At 39.5% G+C, this 17,031-nt stretch overlaps 1 protein-coding gene across 1 annotated transcript in view; it reads left to right on the forward strand.

The window, feature by feature from the left end:
* EPSTI1 (epithelial stromal interaction 1) overlaps positions 1-17,031 on the forward strand; it is a 55,279-nt gene that overhangs the window by 31,626 nt on the left and 6,622 nt on the right. Inside the window, exons 7-10 of the mRNA XM_066571414.1 lie at positions 8,314-8,407; positions 11,617-11,700; positions 14,439-14,512; positions 16,448-16,545. Coding sequence (XP_066427511.1) covers positions 8,314-8,407; positions 11,617-11,700; positions 14,439-14,512; positions 16,448-16,535 — 340 coding nt within the window. The 3' untranslated portion in view covers positions 16,536-16,545. The remainder of the gene's footprint in view (positions 1-8,313; positions 8,408-11,616; positions 11,701-14,438; positions 14,513-16,447; positions 16,546-17,031) is intronic.

A 17,031-nucleotide genomic window follows, 5' to 3' on the forward strand; every position in this document is an offset into this window, starting at 1 on the left:
GAAGTGCTTGGTATTTAGAGATGTGCTTTTGCCTGCCATGCAAAAATGAGTGACTCATTACTTCCCTCCTTTAAGGCCCTTAGTCTAGAGGCAAAGAGAACAAATATGAGGTTGTGCCCCTTTCCTCACTGTCTCTGCTAGGGTATTTTGATCTCCTCTGCTTGCTGGGAATGGAGGAAAGGAAGGTCATGTGCTGCATATAAAGCAGTGACCTGTGCAAAGTCATGGCCTATAGAGCCATTTCAAAAGATAAGCTCCCTTGTTAGTCTGTCCTCTGTAAGATCTGTAGCTGCAACATCACAATTTTCCTGAGGAGATCAATGCCTACCAGCAGTCTCATTAACTGGGAAACCTTTTAAAATTGATCACCACCTCCAGCTGTATCAGCCTCCAAGGGGTACAGCCCAATCAGTACCTCTCCTGCATGAAGTGCCGCTTCTATTTGATAAGGAAAAGCACTTAAGATTCTCATGTCATTAACATGCTCTGACAATAAAGTATGATGCTGCCCAGAATTTTGTTTTTCTGATTAAATTCCTGTCAATAAACAAGAACTTCCCACTGAAATCCCCTTTCAAAGCATATAACACGAAGTGAGTGCTAAAAAGAAAGATTGTCTGTAACCTTTTGTGCTGTCTACAGAATATAGTTATTTCCCATCCCTTGAAAGCCTTGATAGCTTCTTTGTGTGCAACAGGTCCTTGAAAGTCAGCTGTATCTGTTACCACAGTTGCTTAAATATGTGTTTGTGTCTTGTGAGAATGTAGTCTAGACAGGCATGCAGACTGCCATGGAAAAGTCTGCAAGCCTCACAATTTTGGGATCAGCCCCTCCTCTGACCCTGGTGGACTCAGGCCTTGTTCAGCGACTAAAACAGAAAAAACTCACAAGGTGTCTCCTGAAATAGCTGTGTATTAAAAATCTTAAGAGCACACAGGAGCAGACTTTGGGGTGGAGAAGTTGCTGCATAGCATGATTACTGTAGGTTGTACTAACAGAAGAGAAGCACATGAGAGATTTGTTTGTGACAGTGTTGCTGTGGTTCTGTCCCTGCAGATACCAGATTTAAAAAATGGGGAGTTGACTTTTTACCAGAAACTACTTATACATGAAATTGACTCCTTCCTTCTGAGTCAGGGTAACCTGGATGTGTTTTGTATTATTGGCCTGATTGTCTTTCTGTCAGAGTGCATTAGAAGGTAATGGAGGCTCGTGTAGTCTGTACTTTGCAATTGCTAATCCATGGGAGGGAACAACTAAGTGCACATCTTTCCTAAAGGACACAAGGAACAGAACTTTTCAGGACATTCCCTCTTTAGTTAGCAGACCACATTTGTCATTTAAACCATAATGAGGATGGATATGTAATGACTGGCTGTTTCAGAGGCTTGCTGTGCAGGCTGTGTGGATCTGTGTCTGAGCAGTAGGATGTCTTACCATGCTGTTTTGGTCCAGATCTCTAGTTAGATGCTTTTATTAAATTTGTATTCGACTTCCCAGAAATTGTAGTGTTGGATGGGGTCCACTGTTTTTCTAATAGTCATCTACACTGTTTTTCTAACAGCTGTCTACCTATTTATTTAATGGAAAAAGTAGTCTAAAAAATAGGGTTACTTTCTAATACTACTTTGCTACATATTCATGCCTCTGTTTTTGTGAAGGTTGTATTCCTGTAAAAATTCCTGGCACGGCTGTACTCGGGTACATGTGCTCACTCAATATATTCTGCTCAGAATTTGGAGCTGGAAACAGAATTTGCCAGAGTGTCTCTCAGTGCATATTCCAAACACAATGCAGGAGGTTCACCAAACCAAGCTGATATACACTTGCCTGCCAAAGCAGCTTTCTCAAAAGTCATAAAATGCAGGAGAATAAAACCTGAATCAAAACAGAATTTTTATTTATTTATCAATTTTTACAGGATAAATGCTAGTGTCCTTGCCAGTTTTCAGTCCCCTATGATGTGTGGTTCAAACAGCAGGCTGGCAACAAATTTTCCCCACAGAAGTGCAAGTGTAAACCTGACCAGACTTTTAATACAGGTTGCTAAAGAGAATGAAAGAGGGCTCACACAAAAAGCATTTGCAGCCTTGAGAATCCTTTGTTTGCTTCTTTTTGCCACAATTGTCTTCATTTTGTTCGTTTGCTCCTGATTATTTTAAGCGTTGTCAATTATTTAGCTAACAGGCAGAAAACTAGGCTTTTATAGACATCCAAAGGGGCTCTCTTGAGTGTAATAATGAAAGCAGTTTATTGAACGCCTGTGAGGTTGCCTTCTAATTGTGCGCATTAATCTGCCCATGCAAGCTGGCTGAAAATATAGAAGCAGATTGCACATGCAGATGGAGCACACAGAATGGAATGCAATAGACTTATACGAAACTGCATTTTCCTTAAAACTGGATTTATGCTTATTACTTCAGATAATAAATGAAGCTTACATCTAAAATAATATCCAGGGATACTGGATGACTTGATGGGAGGAACGAATAGCCAAGCTGTGTTATTTCATCCAGTCAGGGAAACAAAAAAAGCAGGTGGGTTGTGAGGATAGATTAGTTTTGAGTGTGGGTAGAAAATGATGAAAATAATTCTGCTGAGAAAGTTGCTTTTTATTTTTCTTTAAACACCCTATTTTTATACTTTCTTGAATTCTTATACCTAAGATGAACTAGTGCCACTTTTTTTGTTCTTATCCTCAAACTCAGGAACAGATGCTCAAGAGCTTGCAGACAAGAAGTCCTCCTAGCCAAAGACAGCAGTGTTTGATAACTATCATTAGGTTTGTCCAAGTCATCTGTACTATGATCTTGCATTAGTGCCAGTGAAGTCTGTGAATACTGTATTAAGCTTGGTATGTGGCTACTGAGAGGATTTCTGTTGGAGAACAGGTGGACTAAATATCTAGAGAATGGCCTTTCTTCATAGTAAGGGGCATTGCAGAAGAGCCATCAAGATCATACATGAATTTGATGTGTTAACAATTTCATGTAATTTTTTTACCATATAGCCTCTGACAAAAGGTGAGTCCCCCACCTCACACACCATACACACCTCCAGTGTGTGTGGAGTGAGCTCACACTCCAGAAATGAGCATTAATTCACGCTGGTAATTTTGGACATGGCTGATGTTTGTTTATTATTCTTACCCAAAAAGTGGACTCTGTCCAGCAGCTCAGGATAAGAATTGAGGTACAGGAGAACCATCATCCCCGTGGAGTTGAAGGCATGTTTGTTGCTGAAAAAGAGAAATGCTTTTACTACCTTGTCCCTTATCATGGGACAGCTGTGGGAAACAGGGCAGTTATTTATAACCTTCTGAATTTATTTAAACTGAGTAAACTGGCTGTGGTACACCTCTGCAAAGAGGAGGGAATGTGAGAGGAAGCAAGTGTAACTGTGTACTAGCAAAAGCCGTGTAGCTTTGGTGGGATTATTTTCACAAACAGTGTTAATGGCCCCCCAGCTTCATTCCCACTTTACCAAATTATTTTCAGAAGCAAAAGTCCCAACTACACCTCCCTTTGGAGTCTCTTTCTCCATCTTTCAACTAAGAAAGTGTTAGAGAGCCTCTCCTATTTTAACATTTGGTTTTGTCAGGCCAGTGGCCTCAGTACCAGCCAGCCTGCCTTGTGGGTCACAGCAAATGCCTGACCACATGGCAATGCACAAGGCAAAGCTCTCACTGGGGACGGAGCAAGGGCATCAGTGAAAACACACCCACCATGGACCTTACTGAAATGGAGGGCAGCATTTCTTCTGGGTAAGCCTTTGCACGGTTATGCAACTGATCCTAATTTCTGCAAAAGTTGAGGAAGTTGTTATCCTTAGCCAATTAAGTATGTTGGAGTGAGAAGAAGTTGTAGATATAATTGCTGGTGCTGCAAAAAGATGTCTTGAATTAAATTTGGGGTTGAGTTTTTGTTGTTGGATTGTTTTTCTTTTCAGAGAGGGCGAGTCCTGCTATTTTTAAAAAATTATCATGAAAATTCTGGGTAGATGTGTGAAACTAGCATTATATATGCAGTATGCCTGCTTCTTAGTTTTCTAGATGAATTGGAAGAAAATGGTGAAGAGTCACTTCAGCATTGCTTACAGACAATTAATTTGGAAGCTTATGAGTCCAAGTGATTCAGCATTAAATGCTTCTTCTGTGATCTTAGTGACTACTCAGTTGTCTACTTTTTGCAATGACTATGATGATTCACCTGCTTTAGAGTTCTTTATTTTGATTTTTTTATTACTATTTTGAATGCTCTTAGCATTCTTGAGGATGTTCATTAGAGCAGAATTGTAGTGGTGGAGATCCTGCAGCTGGAGAAAACAAGAAGTTCATGAGCTGTCTTGTTTTCAGTAGTAGTAAGAATTGGCCATTATATTTTGCAAATTGTCAAGAGAAATAAATAGATTTATGATACATACAAAAGTATTGTGATGCCTTTTTTTTTTCCAAATATACTGGCATAAAAGCCAGTATATTTTTTGGTATACTGGCATTTCAATATCCATCAATTAAAGCAAAATAATTAACTGCCACTGGTTCCATTGGGGAGAACTAATGAAGATTACAAGAACCATTTTAATTAATGCATTTTTAATGTTAGTCTGTAAAACAGACTTAAAGCTGAGAACTTTATTTGTAGGCAGAAAAATTATTTTCTTTCTGTCTTTGTTCTGAGAGGAATACAGTCTCAAATGAAAAGCTTAGCAAGTGCTGCTGTGTGACGCCTGGATGGAGGAAAATTCTGGGTCCTGAGTCCATGTCCTCATTCATATGCCTAAGGATGAATCCTTTTCAAGACTTTTGTTACCCTTGTGGATGTGACAGTAGTTAAAAGCAATAGACACACAAAATTGAAGACCTTATTCTGCAGAGGAATTTAGACCTTAGATCTTGCAACAAGATCATTGGGGGTCTTCAGATCTTTCACATTTGCATTCTGGAGTCAATTGTGGAGTTGTCTGCTTCTCGGCTGTCAGGGCTGGTGATCCTGTTGGATCATGTGAACTCCTACACAGGCCAGAGGAACCTTAGCCCACTCTGGCTTTTATAACCATCCCCTCGTCTCACCCTGGTAGGAATGTGGGCAGCATTTAGTCCCAAACAGGAAGAAATGCCTGTGGGCTCACAAAGAGCTGGTGAGTGCAGGCTGCCTGAATTACACCTTTCTCAGTGGAACACCTAGCAAATTCATGGTTCTGCACTTTACACGTACTTGTTGAGCTTCAAATAAAGGGTTTTGCATAGCAGCTTTTTTTTTTTTTTTAAGGCCTCTGCCTGAAGAGTAGATGTGGGATGTAAAGCTTTATATCCAAGGACCCACAGAGAGCATCTGCAACATGGACTGATTTCCACTGGTCCTCACCAGCCCCTTCTAGCACGTTACTCAATGTCCCTGGCAACAGAGTTAGTATTTTCCCCTGACAGCTCTTTAGAGTTATTCAGACGTCAAATCCAGTATTGTGCTTCATTCCCCCACTTCTGTATCTGTACTGATAAATTTAACACTGTCAGTCACTGTCATTTCTGAGGCCAACAGGCCTGAGAGTGCCTGCTTCCATTGCTAGAAAACTTCTTTACCTCCCCAAATGGTGTGGTAGCATCTAAAATGCCTGTTGGGAGCTGCAGTTGATATTCATTCCTGGACAGAACCCAGGAGTTATTTGCAAAAGTGCTGTTTGGGACAGGTCAAAACTATTTCAGGAATAGTTACCACACTGTAGATGCTGAGTTGCCATGCTAAGAGTAGTGCTTGGTGCTATTAAGCACACCAGTATGGGAGGAAACTGTTTTAATTAGCAGAGAAAAAGGTTTTTTTCCCCAATGTTGTAATGGAAGACAGGGCTACCAAGACAAAGTACCCTCGTAAGATCACTCCAGCTTGACCAGAGAGTCAGTGGTTCTCTTCAGACTGTTGCTTAGGGGTAGTCAGAACTCAGCTAGCAGCCTATTAGGAGGGTGCCTTCTGGGTTAGTCTAAATCTTGTATCTCCTTTTGCCTGGCTGTGTTTGGAGGGTATCAAGATTCTCCTGTATTCAAGTAAATTTCTTCATCTCATGCTCTTCTTTTCTTAATGTTACTAAGTTTAGAGCATTTTTGATTCGCCCTTGAAGTTTTAGTGAGTGAATGAGATGTTGCTCCAGCTGTCTGACTGTGTACTGATATGCTGGTTTCCTTATGGAGATACTACTTTCCTTTCCAGAACATGAATTGAACAGTCCTCTCCCTGAATTCTCTCATTTCATGCAGTCTGGTTTAAGCTATACTCTGCATTGTTATGACTGCAGGTTTAGTATTATGAAAAATACCATTCAGACTTTGTCTGGCAACCCTAGGTGCATTGCTAGGCTTCCACAGAGATGACACACAACAGCTTAACATATATAAGACCTGGCTTGTCTTCCATCAGAAAATTCAGAAATCTGAGTCCCTTTCTTGTGATAGGAACACTTTATTAATGTATTACTTAATTTGGTGAAGTCAGGTGTTTCTCTATTCAAAGGCAATTCACAGTCTTGTTGAGGAACTTTATTTGCTTCCACTCTTGTAATCATCTTTTCTGATACTAAAACTGAGTAAGCTTTTCACCTATCAGTCTGCTGATCTGTGAAATTCAATGGCCTCCACCACATTTTTATGCAAAAAATGAGAAATTCCACATACTCCATTTAATTCTCTTGTCATCAATAAGGAATTAGAGCAACTAGGTATAGAACCAAGTTGCCCCATATTTTTTCGCAGAGCTTCAGCCTTCTCAAATAACTCCATATTTTTTGTAGGAGTTCTTAGTCTTCCTGGTATAGAAATAAATTGTTATTTGATCAGTTTTAGTAGAGGTAGAGAAACACAAAGTCTGCAATTTAAATCTTCGCGTTCCCAAAATTATTCTGTGCAATCTTACCATTTAATAACTCATCTTTCGTGGAAAAAAATTGAGTGCTTAACACTTGTATAAGAAGACTATTAATTTGTTCAACCTTTATGTGTAAGTACTTTGTAGATCAGGGAAAACAATGTTTCATCTGGTCCTTTTTTTTTTATTGTGCATTGTCTGAGGTCTGTTAACTACTCAGGTAATGGAGGAAAGGGAGTGAACTGGGAATGGTGAGATTCTAAAAGCCTGAATTACTAGAATTTGAGCAAGTACTTTGTACCTCAAGTGGTAACATGTTTTTGTATTGTGTAGAGTAGCAGAGAAGAACTTGTGGTTTCTTGGTTTCTTGTTCCTTTTCCCAACTTCTTAATATATCACTCCTCACTGACCAGCAGGACATTTTACCAATAAAGTATTTACTCACAGTTTTAGATCATGGAGTGAAATATAAAACCCACTTGGTAGTCTGTTTTAGCTGTTAATCAAAATCAGTCTTCAGCAGCCAATGCTTTTTCTCTAAGTCTCTGGTAGTGGCATCTTCCCCTACACAGAGCTAGCTGGGTGCCCTGTGAGAAGAGTAAATCATTGCGTTCAATATCTCTTGAAGCACTTTTTCTGCTCTCACTTCAGTGCTTTCATGTTTTCCAAAGCTGTACACAGAAATAAAATTGCCTCTTTACTCTAACTCTGTTCCTTTGAGTGAGAAAAGACTTCAATATACGTGCCTGGGAGTGCAGGTTAAGAAACTGATTCCTCACCACAGCACACAAACTCCCATCCTTTGTTTTTGTTTGTGACCTAGTTTAATTGTACTTGGTAGAAACTGTGAGCAAAGTGATGCTACTTTGAAACTCTGGGTTCATTAGGCATGCAGCTGGAAAAAGAAAATTGCCCTTGCCAGAATAAGAAATGAAAATGTTGTGCATTAACTAAAGACAAGCATTTTTTTCTTGTTACAAAATGCTTGAAAGCCTTTCTGCTTGATAAAGTAATCTGTTGTAAGGCTGCATTGTATTAACTGTGAAGGAAAATTCCTGAAAATAATCTTTTAAAGTACTTAGCTGAGATTCATAGATCTCGTAGAAGGATTTGCAACAATTCCGTGAAGCAGTTGGCATCCTCATGAAGTCCAGTGATATGTGAGTCTGTTGTACAGGAGCTTTACAATGAGGAAAGCATAGCCCTTGTACACCCCTAATATGCAAATGACCATAATTGTTTGCTTAGAAAATCATCCCAGCAAATGTCTTATTCACAGTGTGTGTTCTGTATCCTCTGTCCCATTTGTCTGTTTCCATAACCTTTTTTTTTCTACCTGTGATGTTTTTCAGCAGACACATGATAAAATGTCTAGGCTAGATTCCAAGGGTGGAATAAAAAGCTGTGTTTATTTTTATGGAAGCACTAACAATTCTATTTGGATTGAATTTCTTCATAGCAAAACCAATGAATTACTGAACAGATTGGACGTGGGTTTGCCAAAGAGTGATTCCTGTCAGATTGCTAATCCTGGCCCAGAATCTACAGCATGGGTAAGCAAAACCATAGTGTGTGCTGTATTTTCTATCAGCTTTCCAGGTGCTGTCAATAGTGTAATGTTAGAATATCCTAACTGAACTTAATTGCTGAGAGCTAACTCAGTCAGTACCAAGGAGACTTTTTGGGTGAATGAGTCTGCCTACCTTGTCTCTTCCACACTGGCAGGGTATTCCACATAGTAGAGGACTACTCACAGATCTCTTTCTGATAAATGAGAACCAGATTTATATTCTAAAGTTAGATGGGAATCTTAAGTATGCCCTGTACCCATCCACTGGTGGTAAGCTTTTATGAAATCTCAATAAATTAATGTCAGCAGATGCTTTACTGCATTAAAAATTCAGTCAAAAGAGAAGCTTGTTTCTTACTGAATCCTAAAAGTGATTCCATACACTGCTTGGGGTCTTTGTCCCAGTTTGAAGTAGTCTGGTAAGTATCAGTGTGATTGGGAAATAGATAAAGTATTGCTTCAATTTCATTATTCTTATTGACTCTAAGAAGCTTTTCCACATACTATTAATCTCTTCATGTCTAAATCAAGCTTTCCTACTAATGTAGAAAGTTTCAGTGAGGAGTATTAACCCTGAAAGAGAAGTATTTCTCCTGTAGGGAGGTTTGTAATTGGGGAAGGACAGAGAACAGGGAGCCGAGCAGACGGAAATTAACATTGGAAGCAACTGAGCAGAAGTATGGAAGTATCTGATCTGGGCAGCCCTCTGCTGTATACAGCCTTGAGCACCAACTGTTGGGTAACAGGAAGGGAAGATTGGCCTCCATATTTCTTCAGATGACTTAGAAATGGAAAAAAAAATCCTCCCTTTATAGAAATTGATGCCAACAGGATATATGACACATCTGTCTTGCCTCTAGTATCTCTTCCTGGTTTTCATTTCAGGAAAAGGAAGCTGATATTGAAAATAGGTCCCATTCCCCTTTAATTCTTCAGGATATCTTGTATCTCTGAAAACCCTAAAGACATTTTAGCAAGTGTGGGCAAATATGTAGCTAGAAAGTGCCAATTTCTGCCCAGCACTGTTGGACAGAAGGTCAATCATAGGAGAGTGGCTTTCAGAATGTATTTGGTAGTCCTGGGTGAGCAACCAAGAGGATATGGAAAGGGACAAAAGATGTCTTGAAACCACTTCTACCTCCCTCTTGAAGCTTCCAACACTTCAAACAGTGGGAGTTTGCTCTTTGGTAGGGGAGGCCTAACTCTGCAGCTTTAGTACGATGTGAGCATTGAACTGTAAAGACGAGTGAGCTCATGTCCTCATGACTGACTTGGATTTCAGCATTTTGGTGTGCTGTCTTCACATCCATACCAAAGTGGGTGGATGGCTGAAGGAGCACTGAACTACTTCAGTTGTACAGGTCCTACTTTTAGCCTTGGCCTTCTGCTTCACCTACCTATGTGCGGCTTTCTCATTCCATGTTTTGACAGTTGTGCCAAATTACATTCCATAGTTCATCTTTCACTCTGCTCAGTGTCCAAGCAGATAAAATACATCATTTATCTGTACTGTTCTTTAGTACTAGCTGACATGATACTTCTCTTTTGTGTCGCTGCATATCTGTAGCTTTGTGAATCAAATAATCACTTGTTCATAATGCAGCAATGCCGTTAGCAAAGTCTTCCCAACCAGCTTGGATGAGGTCCAGTCTATAGGCATACAGCCTCTGAGCCAGGAATCCAAAGGACGTAACCCGTGTGTTCTTATCTAAATAAACTTGGCATAGCACCAAATGTTAAACCAGTAGGAAAACTAGGACTAATTTGGATGTTACCTTGAACATATCCTTTGTCTGAAGTAATTAAAAGATTCAGGAACAATGTATTTGAAATAGCGAAGTGTGATAAGCTTAGTACATGCCTAACATGCATGCTAAAAGGGGGAATATACATACATATATGTGATTTTTTTAAATTTGAAAAACTTGTTCTGAAAACAGTCTGGGACAATGTGATGCAGATCAAAGTTTTTTCCCCTCACATCATTTCTTGGATAGTGTTATTAATTTAGCACATCAAGCTCAACTATCCTTGCCAAATGTTACTTCACTTCCATGAACAAATTCTTTTGAATGTCTACTTCACTTCCATGAACATTCTTTTGAATGTCTCTGTCATTAATGACTTTTTGGGCCTGCTTATTTACTCAAGCTCATAATTAATTTTAATCCTGTCTTTCAAAGTGTGACCAATCCTGTGTAGATTTTTATTGTCTTCCAACTTGATTAACATATTCTCCACACAATTCTCCAAGCCATTATGGAGAGTAATGAATAATATTGGACCCAGAATGAGTCTCCCTGGACACATGTAGCAACTTCTCCCAGCTCAAAATTGAGCTATTAATAAGTGCTTTCTCTATTCAGTCTTTTTAGCAAATTATGTGCCTGTTGTTTTAATGGTGTTGTTCTGCATGCATATATCAAATTTTGGAAATAGTCTGTAGACCTGTAACAAATCCCTCACTTAAGTCAAACTGCACAATTCTTGTATTAAATTATACTGGCTCATTTTTTAGTGTGCTACCCTACATCTCTGCTCAAAGACTTTACAGTAGAAGTTCCAGTGTACAATATCTTAAGGATCCTCTAAGACCCTAATTGTAGGTTGGCTTTTTGCAAACAATTGCACCTTGTGAAAGACCAGGGCTAGTTATTGTAATGAAAACCTATTGCACAATTATTACATTATTCATGATGTGTAGTTCACATTTTCAATTTTCTTGATGCCTCACAAATAATAGCAGGTTTGATCTCTCCTGTTGCCCTACTTCCACAAAAACAATCCCGTGTTCCCTCTGTTACAAGGCCTTCATTCTGCTTTTTAGTCTTGTAATATTTTCATTACTTTTCTTTCTTCCCAGAATACCCCATCTCACTAGCATATATGCTGACTGTGTTTTCTGACTGCTCAGGATATCTTTATGGTTGGCAGTGGGACACAGAATAGCACTTGCTGTGACTACCAGGGGGTGATGCACAGGTGGACATTCAACCAAACTGAATGACTGAGAGGCTCTAGGCCGCTTCTTGTTTATATTCTAGTCTTGAGACTAATCTGTTTCTTAAGTAACTGGAATCATTCGACCATTTGTGTTTGTTAATTACCCATATAACAATTTGAGAATAAGGTTTGGGAGTTTGGCCCTGCTCTCACCACACTAATATATTTTTATTTTCTGCTGAACAATAGAAAAGAAGCCATGCTTATAAGCAAGCTCTTCGAGAGGATGAAAACAGAAGATTAGAGGAAATGAGGCAAGAACAACAGAGGAAGGTAATTATACATTAGCAGTTTACATATTGTATCATTTTTGCATGCTGTGAAACCAATTAAATACACTGATTACTTGTAGCCTACGCACAGAGCTTCTTTTTAGCAAAAGTGATTCAGTCACTGTTTTCAAATATTGTGAGAGAGATGAGTCAAGCTGTAAAATTTGAACAGGGACAGAACAATTATCTTCTGAGTTCAAGGCTGTTTGCATCTGGAAAATGAGCTCCTTTTCACCTCTTCACTTGAATAATTGTGCAGAGGGCTTTTTGACCATGGCAACCGATTTCATAGGCTAAGGAAACCAGCTTGCTCTCTTGCAGGCAGAAGTCATCTTACTGAGGAATTAAGGATGATCTTTCTGAATTGTCTCTTTCTAGAGAATTGAGGGCCATGGGCCCTGCTTTTTCAAATGGGGATGTGGAAATGCTCAGATTTCCTGTTAATTACAGTATGCCTCTCTGTGCCCTTGCTGACTACCTAACTAAAGAGTTTTGAATTGTCTGAAAAGCAGGCATACCATAAATGCAACGTTGAACTCCATATTCTGAATATGCATCATGCATTTCCTGACCAGTAGTCCCTCTGGTATAGATTTGGGTACCATATCCACATAAAGTCCATCTACCAAAGGTGATGACACTCTGCAAAGTTACCTGTCTTGGCTGCAGGTTTGACTGTGAAAGTACAGGGAGGGCAGAACTTGAAAATCTAGCAAATAATTTGAAAATATGTGAGCAAGTGCTGAGCCACTTGCTGTGCCTCTGCTGTTACTAGCATCCAAATTAATGTTAAGCTATTTCCCCAGTGGGAGAATTTTAGCACAGCAAATTCCATACACTGAGTTTCTTCTAGAACTGGAGAAGTTACTCATTCCCTGTCACTGATATCTTTCTTTACATGTTGGGGATGTGTCCTTATTTCACAGTATTCTAATAAGTGTAATACTGGGCAAAAAAAGGTGGGGCACAAGGGAGTCTCTTCATTGCTATTCCATCAGGTGTATGCTTATTCCCAGAATGCATACAGAAGAAAAATTTTTGAAAGCCAGCCTGGATGGGTGTAAGGCTGGTTCCTGTTCTAGTCTGTACATGGATCCTTCCAAAGAGAAAACAATTATAGATGTAAATTAGCAAGCCCCTAATTCATGGGTTTGGTTTAAGGGACTTGTGTAGACCTGTAGACTCTTCAGCAATTTCCATGGGTTGCTAAGGAGGTGTTGGCTGCTTCTAAGGCTGCTCTTGTTTGCTATGTGGTTCCAAGGTCTCCTTGCCTTCACAGTTGCTGCTACCTATTGTGCAGAGTAATGCACTACTTACAAACCCACTGTAAATAATATGGATTTTAAGGGCTTTAATAATTGTCCCTCAGATATATGTTGGCTCGTTTCTACTTCAAACTAATATTTATTAAAGTAATTGTGAATTCTGTCTTGTGTGTACCTCCTAGCACAGTGTAGCTATAAAATGTGTAGGTATTGTCAGTTCCCTTTTTTTCTTCAGAACAGGTTTTAGTATGTATTGCTTGATTTAGAAATTTTCAACACACTTTGAACACTGCATCATATACACACAATATATTTCAGAACATTACTCCAAGAGAGGAGTCGGCATATTGGAAAGTCAGATACTGAGTTTTAATTTTCAGGTTGAATAGTTATTTAAAATAGTGAAAATTGAGGTTGGCTTTTTTATTTCTTAATCCTGTTTCTTCTTTTAGGGCTAGACAAATATTGATACACAACACATTCTCAGTTATTGATTTTCTCCATACATTTATTGCATAGTTTTTACTTAATGTTCCACTTAAATTGATTTTTTAAAAAAAACTAGTCACGTGGTTCCATTCAGTTATAAAAGAAGCTTTTATCTAAGTACATAATTTTATTTTAGTTTCTATTCCTACTGCTGTGCAGTTGCTATGGAAAATATCAAAGATGGGTCTGTTCCTATGCCTTCTCCCTTGCCCTGCAAGCCCAAATCTCCTTTGCAGAAAGATCTGCAACCTCTTGGGTGCGTTGCAGGCAGAAGGAGCTGGACAAACAAGCACACATACAAACCAGAGTAATACTAGCTGTGTTTTCTTCACAGTTTTAGCTAAAATTGCATGAGAAAACTCTCCTCTAAAAAGAATTCCCTTTGACACTGTTTATACACCTTAAAACTACGTAAGGCTGCAATGCTGGGGCTTGTGTATGTTCCCAGCACACCATTTTCAGCAAGCACCATTTTCCCTCCTCGCCCTGAAGGGAGCCCCAGGGAGCTGGAGGTGACACACCACATCACATGGCCCAGATCTCATCTTCTGCTTGCACTCTGTAGAGGCAGGAGGTGAAGGACATGGCTCCTTCCTACTCTGTGGGCATGACAGCTGTGTCTGCTCCTCACTTTGGCTTTCATCCCCCTTTGACCCACTGGGAAATTCAAATCTGTGTTTTGGGACAAGGGGAAGCAGACTGGTGTCTGGCATACCCCCTTAAATGTAGGACTGTAAATGTCTGAATCCTGTAACTTCCCACTTTTCAAGGCACAAACAAAAAATTATCCACATGCTGAACAGAAAAAACAGCTCAGTTTTTAACATAGTGCTGTCACATAAGGAAGATGCAGCTGAGAGAAGTTTTGACTTTAACTGAGGTTAACATCATGTAGAATTAATAAGGTTTGCAGCATGAGTATGTTAATTAAAAGTAAGTTAGTTTATTTATTTGTTTGTTTGTTTTTCACTTTTATCATTGCCAGGCTGAATTATTGGAATTTAAACAAAAGCAGGAAGAGGAAACCAGGACAAGAACACTAAAAAATGAACAGAGGAGGTAAGATGCAAAAAAAATGCAAAATACACTGGAATTGAATTTCCACGTGAAAAGGGTCTCAAAATTGCAGGCACTCATGTTTCAGAAGACTATTGCAATGAGGATCCCTGACCTCATCTCTGGTTTAGCTTTGCTTTCAAATGAGCCACTAACATCCATGATTACAGCTGCTCACTGCATGCAGAATGACCCAGAGTGCCTTCCTCACTTTTTTTGTCCTATCAGCATAGGACACAGCATAGAGTAGAAGCAGTTAATAGTTTTATGGGTGACTACTAGTACAGTAGCTTCAGCTGGGACACACTTTATCTGTGAATCTTTATATGAACCTAGATATCTATTTATTTTTATTTTTACATCTATATTTTTTATTTATTTTACAACGGTCTACTTTGTCCATGCTGCATCTTGTGGCTGACTGTCTCTGAGGTTAGCAGGCAGAGCTAACCCTGGGACTTGGTATTGATTCAGATGGAACCTGCAGTGCAGCAAGGCCTTCTGCAGCTGCATTTCTTTGTGCCCCAGGCTCTGCCCCACTGCTGTGACCTCTCTGTGCTCCACACTTCTCATCTTCCACTTCCGTCACTTAACTGACTTTTCATTATCCTGAAGCACAGCTTTATTCTCAGCTTTGTGTTCTGCTGGTAAAAAGAAACAATGCTCAGGCTCAAAAGTAAAAACAATATTTGTTTCTTTTTTTTAAATCATTATGTAAATATTTTAAAAAATGCCTGCTTCTGTAGGCAACCACTCTTCAGACTGCTTTCATTTCTTTTTTTTCTCTAGGAAAGACATTGAAATAATTACCCATAGAAGTTAATGAAGGATTTTTGATTCAGTCCATCTCATATGCATAGAGAGAAATAACCCAGTGTTTTCCTTTTTATCTCATTCTTACCAACACCATTGTAAAACATTAAAACAGTCATGTCTAAGCATGTGTGCCAGTCCTAAGCAGTAATCAAGAGAAAAATACACAGTTTTCCAGAGAATCATAGAATGATTTGGGTTGGAAGGGACCTTAAAGGTCATCTAGCTCCAACCCCCCTGCCATGGGCAGGGACACCTTCCACTCCACCAGGTTGCTCAAAGCCCCATCCAGCCTGGCCTGGAACACTGCCAGGGATGGGGCATGCACAGCTTCTCTGGGCAACTTGTGCCAGTGCCTCAGCACCCTCATAGTGAAGAATTTCTTCCTAATATCCAATCTAAATCTACCCCCTTTCAGTCTAAAGCCATTCTCCCTTGCCCTTTATCACATGCCCTTGTAAAAAGTCCCCCTCCATCTCTTGTAGCCCACTTTAAATACTGAAAGGCTGCTGTAAGGTCATCACACAGGCTTCTCCTCTGCATGCTGAACAATCCCAATGTGAGAATATTTAAAACAGATTGAGGAAAACTGTGTATTTGTCCCTGCTTTCCAGATTGGTAGAGTAGTGCAAGAAAATGCTAGAATTTCACAGCTGGATGGAAGAGAAAGTTGTCAGCTGCATAAATTGTCTCTCTTAGTAACAAGCTTAAGTGTGTTCTTCCGTTTTTTATTAGGAAATCAGTACTCCTAGAAACTTTCCTCGTGCATTGAAAGCTGAAAGATTACCTAAGGTGACTTGTCAAAATATGTAATATCCCTAAAAAGGTGGGTGGTGGTACACAGGTCATCTTTCTATGGAGAATTTTGGTGCATTATGAACAGCAGCCAAGGTATGCCTCTTAATCCCAACAGGCTGATCCCAGGATAAGAATGCATCTGGTGAATTGAAAATTAAGTCCACCTGATCTCATGCCCATCCATGGTTATGCAGCACAGGCTTGAAAAACACAAGATGGGCACGGAACAGACGGGAAGGGAGAGCCACTCCCAGAATGTTTAATATCAGTAGTTTGTGAACTTCTCAGCTGCCTTCCATCATTATTCATGTTTTATTATACTTTAAGGGTAAATAATGCTTTCCTGGACCGACTCCAGAACAGAACACAGCCCAATAACATCTACCACCCTGGATATACTGGACTACCTCAATAATGGGACCTTGGTAAGTTTTTTGGTACAGAATGGAGAAGAAATGAGATTGTTTAAACGTTGAATTTTTCTCCAGACACTGTTGTGTGTCTGTGTGTCTTTAGTCTGCCTGACAGAACTTACAGCCCTGGCTGGCTGTCCTTAATACCTTTCAAGAAGAAATTCTGTCTAAAATATAAGCTTTTCAAATGGGAGGAGAGAGGAACAGCTGCTCTTGCAGCAGAACTCAGTGGCCTTGTTTGTGAGGTACTCACTGCAAGGAGCCACATCCAAGATACTTCCTTAAGTTCAGAACAAGGATAGTGAAATCATTAGGGAATTTTTTAAAGTCTTTAAATGAAAGATGCTTGGATATGATATAAATATTTTAATATGGTATTGAAGTTGGAGGGAAAAAAATCCCATCTCTATATCTGTATCTATCTATTTACCTATATCTTTCCAGGTACAGCTGTTCATTTTTTTACCTATATAAAATTATGACAAAGAAGGCTCAACT

The sequence above is a fragment of the Molothrus aeneus genome, chromosome 2 (genome assembly GCF_037042795.1).
Source record: "Molothrus aeneus isolate 106 chromosome 2, BPBGC_Maene_1.0, whole genome shotgun sequence".
Taxonomy (NCBI): domain Eukaryota; kingdom Metazoa; phylum Chordata; class Aves; order Passeriformes; family Icteridae; genus Molothrus; species Molothrus aeneus.